The sequence below is a fragment of the Erinaceus europaeus genome, chromosome 3 (assembly GCF_950295315.1).
Source record: "Erinaceus europaeus chromosome 3, mEriEur2.1, whole genome shotgun sequence".
In the NCBI taxonomy this organism is placed as follows: domain Eukaryota; kingdom Metazoa; phylum Chordata; class Mammalia; order Eulipotyphla; family Erinaceidae; genus Erinaceus; species Erinaceus europaeus.
In genome coordinates, this window is record NC_080164.1 from 88,257,752 (window position 1) to 88,272,108 (window position 14,357).

The 14,357-nt window shown below is 45.3% G+C and overlaps 1 protein-coding gene across 1 annotated transcript in view; it reads right to left on the bottom strand.

Moving 5' to 3' along the window:
* The window catches only part of SPTBN1 (spectrin beta, non-erythrocytic 1), a 173,852-nt gene that overhangs the window by 12,467 nt on the left and 147,028 nt on the right, over positions 1-14,357 (bottom strand). Inside the window, exons 23-31 of the mRNA XM_060187644.1 lie at positions 13,614-13,748; positions 11,265-11,465; positions 10,263-10,637; positions 6,837-7,081; positions 4,792-4,930; positions 3,831-3,915; positions 3,216-3,412; positions 1,027-1,136; positions 340-403 (exon numbers count right to left, since the gene is read on the bottom strand). Of these exons, the coding sequence (XP_060043627.1) occupies positions 340-403; positions 1,027-1,136; positions 3,216-3,412; positions 3,831-3,915; positions 4,792-4,930; positions 6,837-7,081; positions 10,263-10,637; positions 11,265-11,465; positions 13,614-13,748 (1,551 nt within the window). The remainder of the gene's footprint in view (positions 1-339; positions 404-1,026; positions 1,137-3,215; positions 3,413-3,830; positions 3,916-4,791; positions 4,931-6,836; positions 7,082-10,262; positions 10,638-11,264; positions 11,466-13,613; positions 13,749-14,357) is intronic.

Sequence of the window (14,357 nt, forward strand, 5' to 3'; positions counted from 1 at the left end):
GATGTAAGATCTTAATAAAGTAAAAGGCTCACAATAAATAAACAAAAAGTAAGTACGCTGCTTTAAGGCAACTCGGCATCCATCAGTTAAAAAGACTCAAATAAACATGAATGAAATGCAAACAAACATGGAACCAAGGAAGGCTAAGAATTAAGTAAAAAAAAAAAGAAAATTAACACTGGGTGAAGTAGAAGCTAAAAGGTCAACCAACAGGATTTGGAAAGAGTGGTTCTTGACAAACGGTAGGACACTTCACAGTCCAGACCGTGACTGATCACTGGCTGTCCGCCTGTTATTAAAGTTTTTGTAGTTTTGGTAGGTTTGAGAGCGGTAACTAACCCGTGGAGATCCCTGTTCAGCCGGCAAACCATTCTGGGAAACTTGTTCTCCTTTGGAAGTGTCCCTGTTGAGGGGAGAGGGGAGAAGACAAAGAAGAGAAAAAAGGGGAAGGAAAGGTGGGAAAGAGGAAAGTAGGAAGAAAAGGGTGGGGAGAACAAATTAGTCTTATTACAGGCTCTTTCTCACAAAACACATGCAACCCTCTTTACTATAATGCAATTTAAATAAGCAACAACTTCCTAAGTGTCCCGGCATCTAGATAGAGAATGATAGCCCTCCTACCATGAAGGCATCATTAGGGGTCATTGTGCAGCTCTTGCTGTGGCAAGCCCATTAGCCTTGCAGAAACAGAACTACTGTCCTCTCTGTGAAGTTACCCAGAGCTTTCAAGAAGCACTACTCCAAGTCACTGGCCTGCAATGTGGGTGCTGGCGGCATCCCTCTGACTAGGTCTAAGTGCTGAGTGAGTGAGTAAGCGAGAGCGCTCACCTGTCCTGTGCATGTGTGTATACCAGGGAACACAGTGTAGGCACGTGAGTTCTGCTGCCTACACAGCAAAGTGGCAACAGGGGATCTAAATATTGTGCAGGCTGAGCTCAAGGGAAGGCTGTAGCAAAGGCTTAGAAGAGATGCTTCCTACACCTCACCTGCCATGGAAGATAAGACCTGCCACTTCTCAGTACTCACCACTGCTGGGACTCGCCCTCCTCGGACACCTTCGTGCTGGGCTCGGGGGAAGGCGGCCGCCTCTTCCTCTCCTCCTCCTCTTGCTGTCTGCGCACTTCCAGTAACTCCAACTGTGGGGGGGGGGGGGCGCACACAGATGCTCAGTCCAGTCACACACCTGGTCTCTCCTGAGAAGGCTTTCTAGATAGACCCAGAAGTTCTATCTGCAGGTGCTAAGCGGTATCACACTGGATAACCAGAGGCCACTTTCAGCTACAGAGCAAGAGGTGTGAGTACCGATTCCACAGGCTGGCAGAATTCCTGGGAGTTGTGTCCCCCTGGGATGTGGGGGTTAGTTTCTTTGTTTTAATATTTATTTATTATTGGATAGAGACTGAGAGACATCTGCAGCACTGTTTCACTACTTGTGAAACTTTCCCCCTGCAGGTGGGGACCAACCAGGGGCCTGAACCTGCATCCTTGTGCACTGTTAAGGTGTGCACTTAACTAGGTGCACCACCACCTGGCCCCTGTGGGAGTTAGTTTATAAATGAACTTTGCAGCTCTTGACTTTGTTTAGGATAAAAGTACCCTAGTAGAGGCTCAGACAAATACCACTGAGACAAGAGCTACAATGATTCTCACGGCGGTTTTTTGTGTTGGGCCAGGATCATGTGCTCAGCCAAAACCCAAGTAATATACAAAGCTACAGAATAATCCAATGAAACCAAGCCATTTCTCAGGCAGTATGCACATATCAAAAGTACTCCATTTTTATACATGTGCAGATATACTATTATTATGCTGCCAAGGTTACATGCCTACATAATTCCATTGCTTCTGGTGAAATCTCTTTCTTGCTTTTTTGTTTTCTGCCTTCAGCTCTCGGGTGAAAGTCAGAGAAGTGCACAGCACTGCTTCACCACTTGTGGCGCTCCCCCATTATGATGCCCTCAGGTGGTGCCCAGGGGCTCAAACTCTGGTCCTTACACCTGGTAAAGTGTGCATTAAGCTAGGTGAGCCAACTCCTGACCCCATGCAGATACCTTTTTAACCCTACCAGAACCGTAGAACACCATTTTTGTAGTGTGGAGAATTGGCTTTCTTCCCAGGTTATGAGTGTCTCGGGAAAGACCAGGTAGTAAAACTATATTCTGCGGCCTTTATGTTGAGAAAAGCGATCATCAGAGACAGGGAGAATTTCCAACGGCCAGGGACCACTGACATATATATATATATATATATATATATATATATATATATATATACCTGTTCACCTGCTAGCTTCTCTTCATTGTTTTCCATGCAACAAAGCCAAACAGAAGATTAAAAACAAGTATTAGGGACCAGGTGATGGCACACATGTTGCCATGCATGAGGACCAGGTTCAAGCCCTTGGTCCTCATCTTCAGGGGGAAGCTTCATGAATGGTAAATCAGAGCTGCAGGTGTCTCTATTTTCCTTTCCTCTATTTCTTTATCAACTAGATGATATCTTCTACAAATAAAAAATTTTTTTTTATAACTTTAATATATATTATATATATATATATATTTTAAAACACATAGACAGGCTGACATGACACAGCATCAGTTTCCTTCAGTGCAGTGGGGACTGGGCTTGAATGTGGGCAAAATAGTATACTATCCAAGTGAGCTATTTTGCTGGCCTGATGGTGGGCATTCTAAGGTGTAAGGTTGTGTCCCCCACACACTCTGGATTCTAGGGGAGTGTTGCAGGAAAAGCAGATCTGAAGAGAAGGAATCCTTAATCAATTAATTCCCAGGCAGGAAACCATTATAAGAGATCTTTGAAATTTTTTTTTTTTTTTCCTTTCTGCGGCTTCGTTGTTTGGGCTGATTTTTCCTGATAGAAAGACAGAGGAACAGAGGGAGAAGGAGAAAGATAGCACAGCATTCTAACTTCCCCCAGAGTTGTGGGGCTGGGCTCAAAGCTGGGTTGTATGCATGACAAAGGAGCTGCCTTGCTGGCTCTGTAAGTGATCTCTTAAGTCCAGGTATCCAGGAAAGTGAGGCAGGAAGCAGCTCTCTCCAGGGACTGAACCAAGAGAAACACCAATTTCAGCAAGATCTTTCTTGCTATTCAAAACAGAGCAAGAATGTGAATTTCCCAGTTGAAGAGATGAGCTGAAAGTATCTGACCCTGAGAGTCCCACGGGCAAAGCACCCCAATATCCAGCAGCCACTCACTGTTGTCAGTCTTTCCAGGGCGGAGAACCTCTCATCCCAGGTTGCTGCGGACTTTTCAAAAGCCTCGTGGCGTTTGATGAGCTTCTCCACCTCATCCACACTCTGGCCTATTTCTCGGCTGGAGAGATACGGCTCCTGACCGAGGAGCCAGGCCTCGGCCACACTAGCGTCTCTTGAGAACTGATGCACTTCCAAAACTGTACAGGGGACCAAGATTGGGTGCTGGTGAGCAGGGTGACCAAGCAGCCTGGCTTCCTGGCTGTGCTGCCCTCTGCTGGCAGCTGCCTATACGACCAGTGTACAGTCTGCCAATGCAGCCCAGCACTAAAAACGGCATTCATGTGGTCTGGGAGGTGGCGCAATGGATAAAGCACTGGATTCTCAAGTATGAGGTTCTGAGTTCAATCCCCAGTAGCACATGTACCAGAGTGTTATCTGGTTCGTTCTCTCTCTCCTCCTATCTTTCTCATTAGTAAATAAATAAAATATTTAAAAAAATGGCAATCAGAAAAGTCTAGAAATTAAGTGACAAGATTATATTCATTAAGGCAGGAGAGTAAATGCAAAGTTGCAGCAGGTACCCCCAAAGAGCAGAGAGATCAAGCATGCCCTTACTCAGTCTCAACCACTCCCATCGGTCTTCCCACTTGTCAATCATTTCTTTTCTCTTTTCCGTCAATTGCAGCAACTTTTCCTTGATCTGTGAGGAAAGAAAGAACCGAGGGGCATCTTAATGGAATGTGCCACATCTTCCTATCCCTGGGAGGGGCCACTTCATGCAGAAACATGTATTTTTCTATGAAGGCCACAATTCAGCCAGGACATGTCTAAGAATAGCCCTCTCTAATCTGTACCCTGGGAACAGAGTCAAAAGAAGGGAGCACTCTGCTCCCATCCCCCACTGGATGGGGGGACAGCGAGGGAGGCACAACCTGATGTCTCTGAGAGACTCTCTATTTCTGAACAGGGGCCCACACTGGATTAATCACTAACTATTAGCAGCATCCTAACTGGAATGAGCAACCACCCAACAAGAGCAAAGCAGCCTGGGGCACATGCAAAGGAAGAGAGGAGGTTAGAGAAGATGATATCAGGGGTCAGGTGGTGGCTCACCTGGTTGAGTGTGCATGTTACAATGTGCAAGGACCAGGGTTCAAGCCCCTGGTTCCCACCTGCACGGGGGAAAGCTTCACAAGTGGTGAAACAGTGTTGCAGGTGTCTCTCTCTCTCTCTCCCTATCACCCCCCCCTTCCTTCTCAACTTCTGGCTGTCTCCATCCAATAAGTATATAAAGATAGTTAGAGAGAGTGGGAGAGAGGGAGGGGTGGGGAGGAGATGACACTGTAATTGCTGGGCCTCAAAATCTGTCTTCTGTGTTACAGAGTTACTGATGCTGTACTTATTCTTAGGACACTCCACTTGAACACAGGAAATAAGCAAGGAGTTTTGAGAGATGATATAAAAGTATGTGCATATGTGTGCATAACCACGTACTCAAAACATGCAAGCTCATGAAATAAAGCCGTGTTACATCTCCACACCAGGTCTGGCTCCCCAAAACAAAGCAATGTCCCACCTCCTCCGATGCATAGTGCTGTCTTGCCAGTAGAGACTTCCCAAGTTCGATGCAAGTCGTAAAGCTGTCGTTGCGAGCATCAATTTCAGCTTTGATGCCTTGGTGATTATTCATTAGTAGTTCAACCGATGACACATCCCTAAAACAGAAAACAAAACAAAACAAAACCCAGAACAAAACCTCCTTTAGGAAAGTCCAGTTCTCAAATACACATGAAAGTTTCAAATGATATACTTGAAGAAAAAAAAAAAAATCCTTGACAGCACGTATTGCCCTTTGCATGAGACTCGTAGTGTGGCTTCTGGCTGACAGACTGGAGCTGCGCACGGCTATAGTCCAAGGCGGGTTCCACAACTTAACATCTACAGTGTGCTGTGCCTGAATAGTTCAGAATGGTTGTTATTTGGATGCCAGAAACACTACTTTTCAAATTTGCAGTCTGGGCTCTTTTCAAGAAAGCATGGAAGCAATAAACAGGCATCTGCCCCAGGGACTCACTTGCCAGTGGAGGACAGGATATTCACCTTCCAAAGAGAACCTGCTAGCTCCTTACTCAGAGATGAAGAGACACACAGAGTAGGAAGCAGCTTTAGAAACTGGAACAGCTGTGACAGATCATAGCTGACTTGACTGGGAAGCCCTGGTCTAGGAAATGTATCCTATTCTTCCTATCTACCTAGCTATCTATCTATAAAATCCTGGTCTGGAAGGGAGCTCAGCTCTCATGCTGAATAGCCTTACCTACTTAGCTTTGCATGGCACTGAGCATGTTGAATGTCATTCTGAAGTCAGGGCAACACAGAGCAAAACTCATCTTCCTGCCCCCCTTATCTCCAAATCAGGTCAAACCCTTTGCTGGGGGGATAGCAACTACGCTCTACTCATAGAACAAGATACAGGTTTGCCTGCTGCTACCGGGCTACAAAGATGAACACAGGATCTGGACCAAGGCTCAGGCATAGGGAACTGAATGAAGTACTGGCTTAAATCATGACTCTGAACTATTAGTCAGCACATGAAAAGTACACGGGGTCTTGGGGTCTTATCTCACCTTTCCTTGTCGAAAACACTGGCCAGGATCCTGGCCTTCTATTTCTCAGCTTATAGCAGGAGATGATTTAAATAAGTAACTTAGAGTGGTCATAAGTTAAAATACTTAAGGCATAACTGACACATGGTGTCAGGTGTATAACATAAGATATATATATATCCCCAAACAATCACTTACATGATTACAGAAACACTTTTTCTTATGATGAGGACTTTAAAATAGTTTTTTTTTCTTGTGATAAAGTTTGCTTCTCAATTACAGTGGGGGACTGGTAGGTGTGGATCATTGGATGTTGTGCAAGTAGCTGCCTGTTCTCCTGCTAGCTTCTCTTCATTGTTTTCCATGCAACAAAGCCAAACAGAAGATTAAAAACAAGTATTATGGACCAGGTGATGGTACACATGTTGCCATGCATGAGGACCAGGAGGACCAGGTTCAAGCCCTTGGTCCTCATCTTCAGGGGAAGCTTCATGAATGGTAAATCAGAGCTGCAGGTGTCTCTATTTTCCTTCTCTCTATTTCTTTCTCTATCAACTAAATGATATCTTCTACAAATAAAAAAATAAATAAAAACACTAAATAAAATTCTCAAGACACCATTAAAGCAGACATCGAGGGTTAAAAAAGACTCCTTTGGTGATGTTTATGAAAAAAGGGACAGCGTGTTTCTAGTCTAGTAGGAATAGAACAGGCACTTGGAACTGCCATTTCATCCCAGCAATTAGGCAGAGCTAATCAAACCTGGTGGCTATGCAGGCCTGCAGTCCAAAGGCAGAAAAATCTTGGTGCATGTTGGTTGGGAGCAATGAGACTCACTAGCACTAGGACAGTTGTTCTGTGGACACTTATTCACTCCCTCAACACTCCCTCCTGCTCCTGCTCTGGCCTCGGAGTCTGAGGTTTTCTCAGGCAAGTCCTAGGTTCTCTCTGTGGGAGCCCTTCATGCACTGAGGGCAGTCAGCCAAGACTCCTCCTGTCTGCGGGACAGTGTTACCTGGGCTTCTCCTGGGCCTCGATCTGCCGGATGACATCCTCCATCCACAGCATGAGGTCTCGCACCATGCTGAAGAAGCGGAATTTGTCCCCGGTGTCCACCAACCGCACTCTGCGGCCCTCACAGGAGTCCAACAGGGCCTTCCATGCTTCCAGGACCTCATTTTCCCTCTTCTGGATGTCATCAGCTTTGTCACCAGCGTAGGCTGCCTGCAGGCGGGCTGCATCCTCCTGTAGCTGCCTCACCTGATGAGCCACATGGGAGAGGAGTCAGGACGGAGACCCAGGGCAGGTGGCTGGGTCTGCTCGTCATTGTCCCAACTTCCCTCACCTGCACACCACTCCTGCTCTGCTTCTATACTAACTGGAGCATCTGACAAGATGGGGTCTTAGCACCCCAAGAAGGTCACAGTTTCATTGGGAGATCTCTGTTGACTACAAATGTGGAGAGGTACACCACCAAGTTCTGTGTAAATAATATGGAATGTGGAATGCTATAAAACTGCATTGGTAAAGTAAGGTCTCCTGGAAGCAGTTAAGAGATACAGAGCGCACCCTGGACAATACAGAAAAGACTGAGGAAAAATAAAAGACAACAAAACACAAACAAACAAACAAACAGACCAAAGCAAAACCCATGGACTCTTCTTCAGGGTCAAGAGGATGTTTTTGTCAGAAATGAGAAACTAAAAAAAAAAAAAAAAAAAGTAAATAAATAAATAAATAAATAAATGAGAAACTACTGTGGAGAGCACATTATGAAAATACCTCTCTAGGGCTACTGGATATGGAAGCTGAAAATAATCTGTGTATCTCCTGTAAGAGATCTCAGAACAGGAACATTTTGACTTGAAAGATAAGCATCTAATCTGGCTGGGGAACAAAAAAACAAAAAAACCTAACATCAAAGAGGGTAAAATTTCAAGTAACAAAATTTTGACTTGGTAAAATGAAAATTAATGACGAGAGGAGTTAGGTGGCAGTGTACCCACTAGGTGAGTATGGTATCATGTTCAGGGATCCAGGTTAAAGCCTAGGGTATCGACTTGCTGGGGGTACTTTACAGTGCTGCAGGTGGTTCTCTTTCTCCCCCTCTATTTCTCTGTTTCTATCAGGGGAGGAAAAAAAAAGCTGCTAGGAGCAGGTACCAAGACTCTGTTGCCAACTCTGGTTAAAAAATAAACAAAAAATAATGATGGTGAAGATAAACAAGGAAGAAAGCCTACTCATATATTTTCATTTTTTAAGAAATTATTTTTGTTTTTATTATTTTTTTCAACCACAGCACTGCTCAGCTCTGGCTTATGGCAATGTGAGGAATTGAACCTGGGACTTGAGAGCCTCAGGCATGAAAGTCTCTTTGTATAATCATTATGCTATACCCCCACCCGAAATTATCTTTTTTAAAAAATATTTATTTATTTTCCCTTTTGTTGCCCTTGTTGTTTTTTATTGCTGCTGTAGTTATTGTTGTTACTGATGTCATCATTGTTAGATAGGACAGACAGCAATGGAAAGAGGAGGAGAAGACAGAGAGCTAGAGAGAAAGAGAGACACCTACAGACCTGCTTCACTGCCTGTGAAGCAACTCCTCTACAGGTGGGGAGCTGGGGGCTCAAACCAGGATCCTTACACCAGTCCTTGCACTTTGCACTATGTGCACGTAACCTGCCGTGCTACTGCCTGACTCCCTGAGAAATTGTCTTTATCAGTCACAGCTGTCACCAAAAAAGAACAAACTGGAGTTGGGTGGTGGCACACCTGGTTGAACACACATTACAAGGTGAGAAGACCTAGGTTCAAGTCCTGGTTCCACTTGCAATGGGGGGTGGGGGAGCTTCACAAATGGTGAAGCAGTGCTATAATTCCCCTCCCCATTTCCCCTCTTCCTTTCAATTTCTCTGTTGAGTAAACAAACAAACAAGTAAAAACAAAAGAAAACAAACCGACACTAGCACTGTCAGGTGAAGAAAGATCAGAGGGTAAGAAATTTAAGTGGGTCTTATGGAAAGATGCTACCTAGAAAAATTATCATCTGCCATTAATAGTGGGCAAAAATTTTTAAAAATTGGGGGAGTCGAGCGGCAGCGCAGTGGGTTAAGCACACGTGGTACGAAGCGCAAGGACTGGCGTAAGGATCCCAGTTCAAGCCCCTGGCTCTCCACCTACAGGGGAGTCGCTTCACAGGTGGTGAAGTAGGTCTGCAGGTGTCTATCTTTGCCTCCCCTTCCTCTCTCCATTTCTCTCTGTCCTATCCAACAACGACAACATCAATAACAACATCAGTAATAACTACAACAATAAAACAACAAGGGCAACAAAAGGGAATAATTAAAATAAATATTTTTTTAAAAATTGGGGCAGGGGTAGACAGCATGATGGTTATGCAAACAGATTCTCTAGCTTGAGGCTCCATAGTTCCAGGTTCAATCTCCCACACCACCATTATGCCAGATCTGAGCAGTGCTCTGGTAAAAGAAAAGAAAAACAAACAAACAAACAAACAAATACAAATACAGGGGAACTTGACCTCCATTGAATAATAAAGCTGTGTAATCAAAGTTTACAGACACCGTCTAGGGTGATGGGGTCCTTCTCAGCCATTGGTGAGGACAGTAGGTGGGGAAATAAGACTTGTGAGACATAACTCGGTGAAAGTGGGGTGAGGGTGGACATTGGGATTTTTGGGGAGATGGATAAGTGACCCTAACTATACAAAATCACAAATGCCATGATAGGTAAGAATAAGAAGTTTCTATGTGTTCTGGCAGATTGCCCAGTGAATAAAGCACTGGACTTTCAAGCATGAGGTCCTGAGTTCAATCTCTGGCAGCACATGTACCAGAGTGATGTCTGGTTCTTTCGTTCTCTCCTCCTATCTTTCAAATAAATAAATAAATAAATAAATAAATAAGAAGCTTCTTCGAAAGAGGTGGAGAACCAATGAGATTTGGTCTTTAGAGCCTAAGAAAGTTCTACAAATATTTTAATTACAGCTCAGATACAAATAAAATCAGGAAATTATTTGAAAAACAAATTCCCTATATGACTAACTATCTAAAAACAAAACAAAAAAACAATATAAATAGTTTCCTATGCCTCTGGTCCTTTTTAATTTGCTCCACAGCAAAAAAAAAAAAAAAAAAAGATGGAGGAGAATAGGAAAGGGTACAATTCCCACAAGAACCAACTAGTTTTGAGAAGTCACTGCAGACCAAGTGTTAAATACTGTGCCATTCCAGTATGGATGAGGTTCCTCTGAATGGAGCACTGTAACACATGTGTGCGCACTTGGCCTGTGTGTTTAATTCGGGCAGTTCTTTGTAAGGCCTATTTTGAAGAGCCACAAACCAGATAAGCTCAGATCATCACACAGATATAGTACAGAAAGAAAACTCTGCCGTCCAACCCTGCACGCTCCACCCACCTGTGTGCCCAGAGCCTGAATGTCATGCTCAAACGTAGTGTGCATCCTCTGTAAGGTCTCCACTGTGTTCTGGTCTCTTCCAAGCTCCTCGGGCAGTTTCTTGTGCTTGTCCTGTATGCGCCCAAAGATCTCCTTGGCATCGTGGTAAAATTTATGCAGTTCGTAGGAGGCAGCGAGAATCTGTGTTCTCGTGTCAATGAGCTCCAGGAGGTCAGCCCAGGCTTCGTTGAGCCCGTCCTTCCACTCAGCGATGGTGGCAGCGTCTGAGTGTCCAGAGTTGATGAGTTCATCTGCCATGTGATTGACTGTGTCTACACGCTCTTGTCCAATGTTCCCCGTGTCTCGGGCAAATTCCCGGAACCGCTCTTGTAACATCTGAAATGGAAGGGGAGGGTGCACAAAAAGAGTTCAGTGGGGACCCGCTAAGGACATTCTATTTCCTGACCACCTGCATATCCTTTGGAGAGAGTAGGAATCTCTCTTGTTTCCTACCTCCTCCCTTTCTATTTTTATTAGCTAGAACAGAGAGAAATTGAGAGGGGAGGGGAAGAAAGATAGATACCTGCAAACTGGTTTCACTACTCATGAAGTGTTCCCCCTGCAGGTGGGGAGCAAGGGCTCCAACCCATGTCCTTTACATGGTGATATGTGAGCTTAACCAGGTGCGCCAACCGCCCGGCCCCAGGGTAGTAATCTCTGTGGAGCAACAATAGATCTGGTATCTACTGTCTCTTTATCGGGCTCCACTGTCACACAGTATAGCCTAGAGTTAAGGCAACTGCATGTGTCTCCTCAGACTGGAGGTGAGGGCACAGAGAGTCACATAACTGAGTCCATGCTTCCCCGAGATAAGCACATCAAGTTGAAACTCAACCTTATGACCTTTGATTAGAGTCCAGTGCAGGCAGGCAGGCAGGCACTATATCTGCTCACCAAGAATGCAAACGGCCTTCCCCACCAATGCCTGTTGCACAACTGCTCCTGCCCACCCAGGGTACTTGCCGTGACATGCTCGTAGTCCTGCCCCAGTTCGTGCGACCCTGCCACCACCTCCCGCTCGGCGATCCACTGCTCCAGGTCATCCACCTCTCGGTTGAGCTGGAAGAGCCTGTGCCTCTCATCTAGCTTGCCTCTCCTCTCTTCTGCAAGGTCTTTCAGGCCGGCATACAGTTTGTCCACTTTGGACTGCCTCATGCTAATGCGCTCACTGGGGCAGGGGGAAAAGGAAAGTTTAACTTTTAGTCTTGACTTTGCACGACAGCATTATTAGATAAATTTACTGGGCAACTTGGAGCCCAAAACTCCATTTAACCTGAAGAATGGCATTGCAATTTGACCCCAGCTTTTGTGAGGTACCAACACAGAAAGAAAAAAAACTCACCATAATTCAGGCTAGAGGCCACCCTGGCTGCAGTGACAGAAAGAGAAAAGAGGAGAGAGGAGACAGAAAGAGGAGAGAAAAACTATAGCTCCAAGCCAGCATTTCCTGCAATGTCATCAGTTAAAACAAAACCTGGGTGCCTCTCTCTTTCACTCTCAGGTGCCCGGCTGCCAAAGGGACCAAGGACAGCCAGCTGTGGCACACATCTCAACTGTTCCAGGCTGTGGGCCCCTGAAGGGCAGGACCCTCTCAACCCACTTCTCCCCACAGCGGACCTCAGTGATGAGGCACCAAAGAGACAAGAACTTGGGGTTGTCTGTCCTGAGAGTCCTGGGAATCCTGATCAAGAACAATAGGAGAACATGGCCCACGTCAGCACATCACCTCATTTCCTGCTTGTTAACCTGGTTAACAGGCAAAGTCAATACTTCTCCCTTTTGTGTCATGAAAGGCAGTTACACAGAAGGTCTGGCATGATTGCCATTTAAGTTAGTGCAAAGCCTGGTACATAAGGGCCACACAGTCATCTCTTTTTTTCTCTCTCTGAGCTCTAAAGCATGTTATGGACTAGATGCTTTTAACAAAGAGGAGGTGGTATCATTTACTCCTTCCTTTTTATTGGTCCAAGCATTCTTTTTTTTTTTTTTTTTTTTTTTGCCTTTAGGGTTATTGATGGAGCTCGACAGTGCCTGCACTATGAATCCACTGCTCTGGGTGGCCATTTTCCCATTATTGTTGTTGCTTATTGCTGCTGTTGTTGCTGGATAAGACAGAGAGAAATGAGAGAGGAGGGAAGACAGAAAGGAGGAGAGAAAGACACCTGCAGACCTGCTTTACCACTTGTGAAGTGACCCACCATAGGTGGCGAGTCGGGGGCTCGAACTAGGATCCCTGTACTTTGTAATATGTGTGCTTAACCCGATGCACCAGTGTCCGCCCTGTGGTCCAAGCATTCTTGTCTGCCATTTGTCTTTAAACAAGTGCTTTCCTAAGCCGGGTAACTTTTTCAATTCCAGCACATGTGCTCTGGTCATTTGTACCTACACAAATGAATCAAACTATACTTCTGAGGCATGGAACCAATGGTATCTCAATAAAGGTTTCACTGTAGGATAAGAGGTTTTAAATCACAGTAATTAGTTCTTCTAACTTTCTGTATCACAGTTCATTCTTCTTATTTAGCATGCTGGTTCTGTTTTTTATTAAGAATGCTTCTAGGGGGCTGTGAGATAGCTCACCCAATACAGCATGTATATTACTATGACTGAGGACCTGGGGTGAGCATCCCAACCCCCACAGAGGAAGCTACATGAGTGGTCAAACAGGGCTGCTGTCTTTCATGCTCTGTGAGAGGGGGAGGGAATATATCCACTAGGAGCAGAAAAATGATATAGGTACAGAGTCTTAGCAGTAGTCTTTGTTACAGAATGTGTCCTAAGATCTCCATACCAGTTACCCAAGATGAATGCCAGCATTTTTATTTCTTCATGGGCTCCCTGGGAGAAACAGGAAGGCCAGTCTCTTTCCCTCTCCCTTTTAAGAGTTATTTATTTAAAATGTAACGGAGTGTGTCCTCAGAGAGACAGAGAGTGAAACCAGAGTACCACTCCAATACATGTATGTCCTATATTCTGCCAGCTAAGCTTTCTCCCCAGCAGTGGCCAGTTTCCTAATTTCTTTATTGCTACCAGCACTGTCAGTGGGGCTTGGTGCCTGCATGACAATTACTTGCTCCCAGTGGTGATTTTCTTTTCTTTTTTTTTTTTTTCTCTTCTCTCTTCTATTTCTTATTCTGATAGAGACAGAAATTGAGAAGGAAGATGAGCAGACAGAGGGACCTGCAACACTGCTCTAACACTCGGGAAGCTTCCTCCTATGGGTGGGGACAGGACTTGAACCCAGGTCCCTGTGCTTAGTAAACATGTGCATGCTGCCCAGCACCTCCCAGTCTCGTCTTAACCAAAGGCTACTTGCCTTTCAGGATGGCCATCAGCCACCAGGGTACGGCTGGTCTTGGAGAGCTGGTGCACTGTCTCTGCATAGTCCTCCACAGCTTGTTCCAAAATCTGGTGCTTCTTCAACATAGAGACAGCACTCTGTTCATCCTGCAAAGAGAGGGGGCTGTCACCAACATTGCCATCCCTTCTGGCCCAACAGCACCATGGCAGGGCAGAAAGAAGGTCACCCAGATAGAACACAAACAGGAAGTGGGCACAAGAGAGCTGCAATGTTCTTTCCCTTCCAGGCAAAGGACTTTTAGGGTGTTCTCCTTCCCACTGTTCATCTCCCCACCCCCCCCACCCCAAAGTCTGACTGAATGGCTTAGTTGAGTTTAGCCCAGTCTTAATGACTATAGTCAGGTCACAGTATCTTTTCTGTTGAGGGGTTTCAGACACTTCTTTGCATTTTGTTTTTTCCTGTGACATACAAGGACAACAAGGAAATGTTTCAAAAAGACACACCTACCATCAGAAAACGGGCTTGGGAAAGGTTCTGCAGGAGGTGGCTCAGTGAATGGAGCACCGGACTCTCAAGCATGAGGTCCTAAGTTTGATCCCAGGAATCACATGTGCCAGAGTGATACTCTGGCTCTAGCTCAAATACGCAATTAAAAAGACACTGACATTCTTGTCTTGCGAGAGACAGGGAGATGGGCAGAGAGTGGGCGTAGAATGAGACACCATAGCACTGAAGCTTCCTTCAATGTGGTAGGG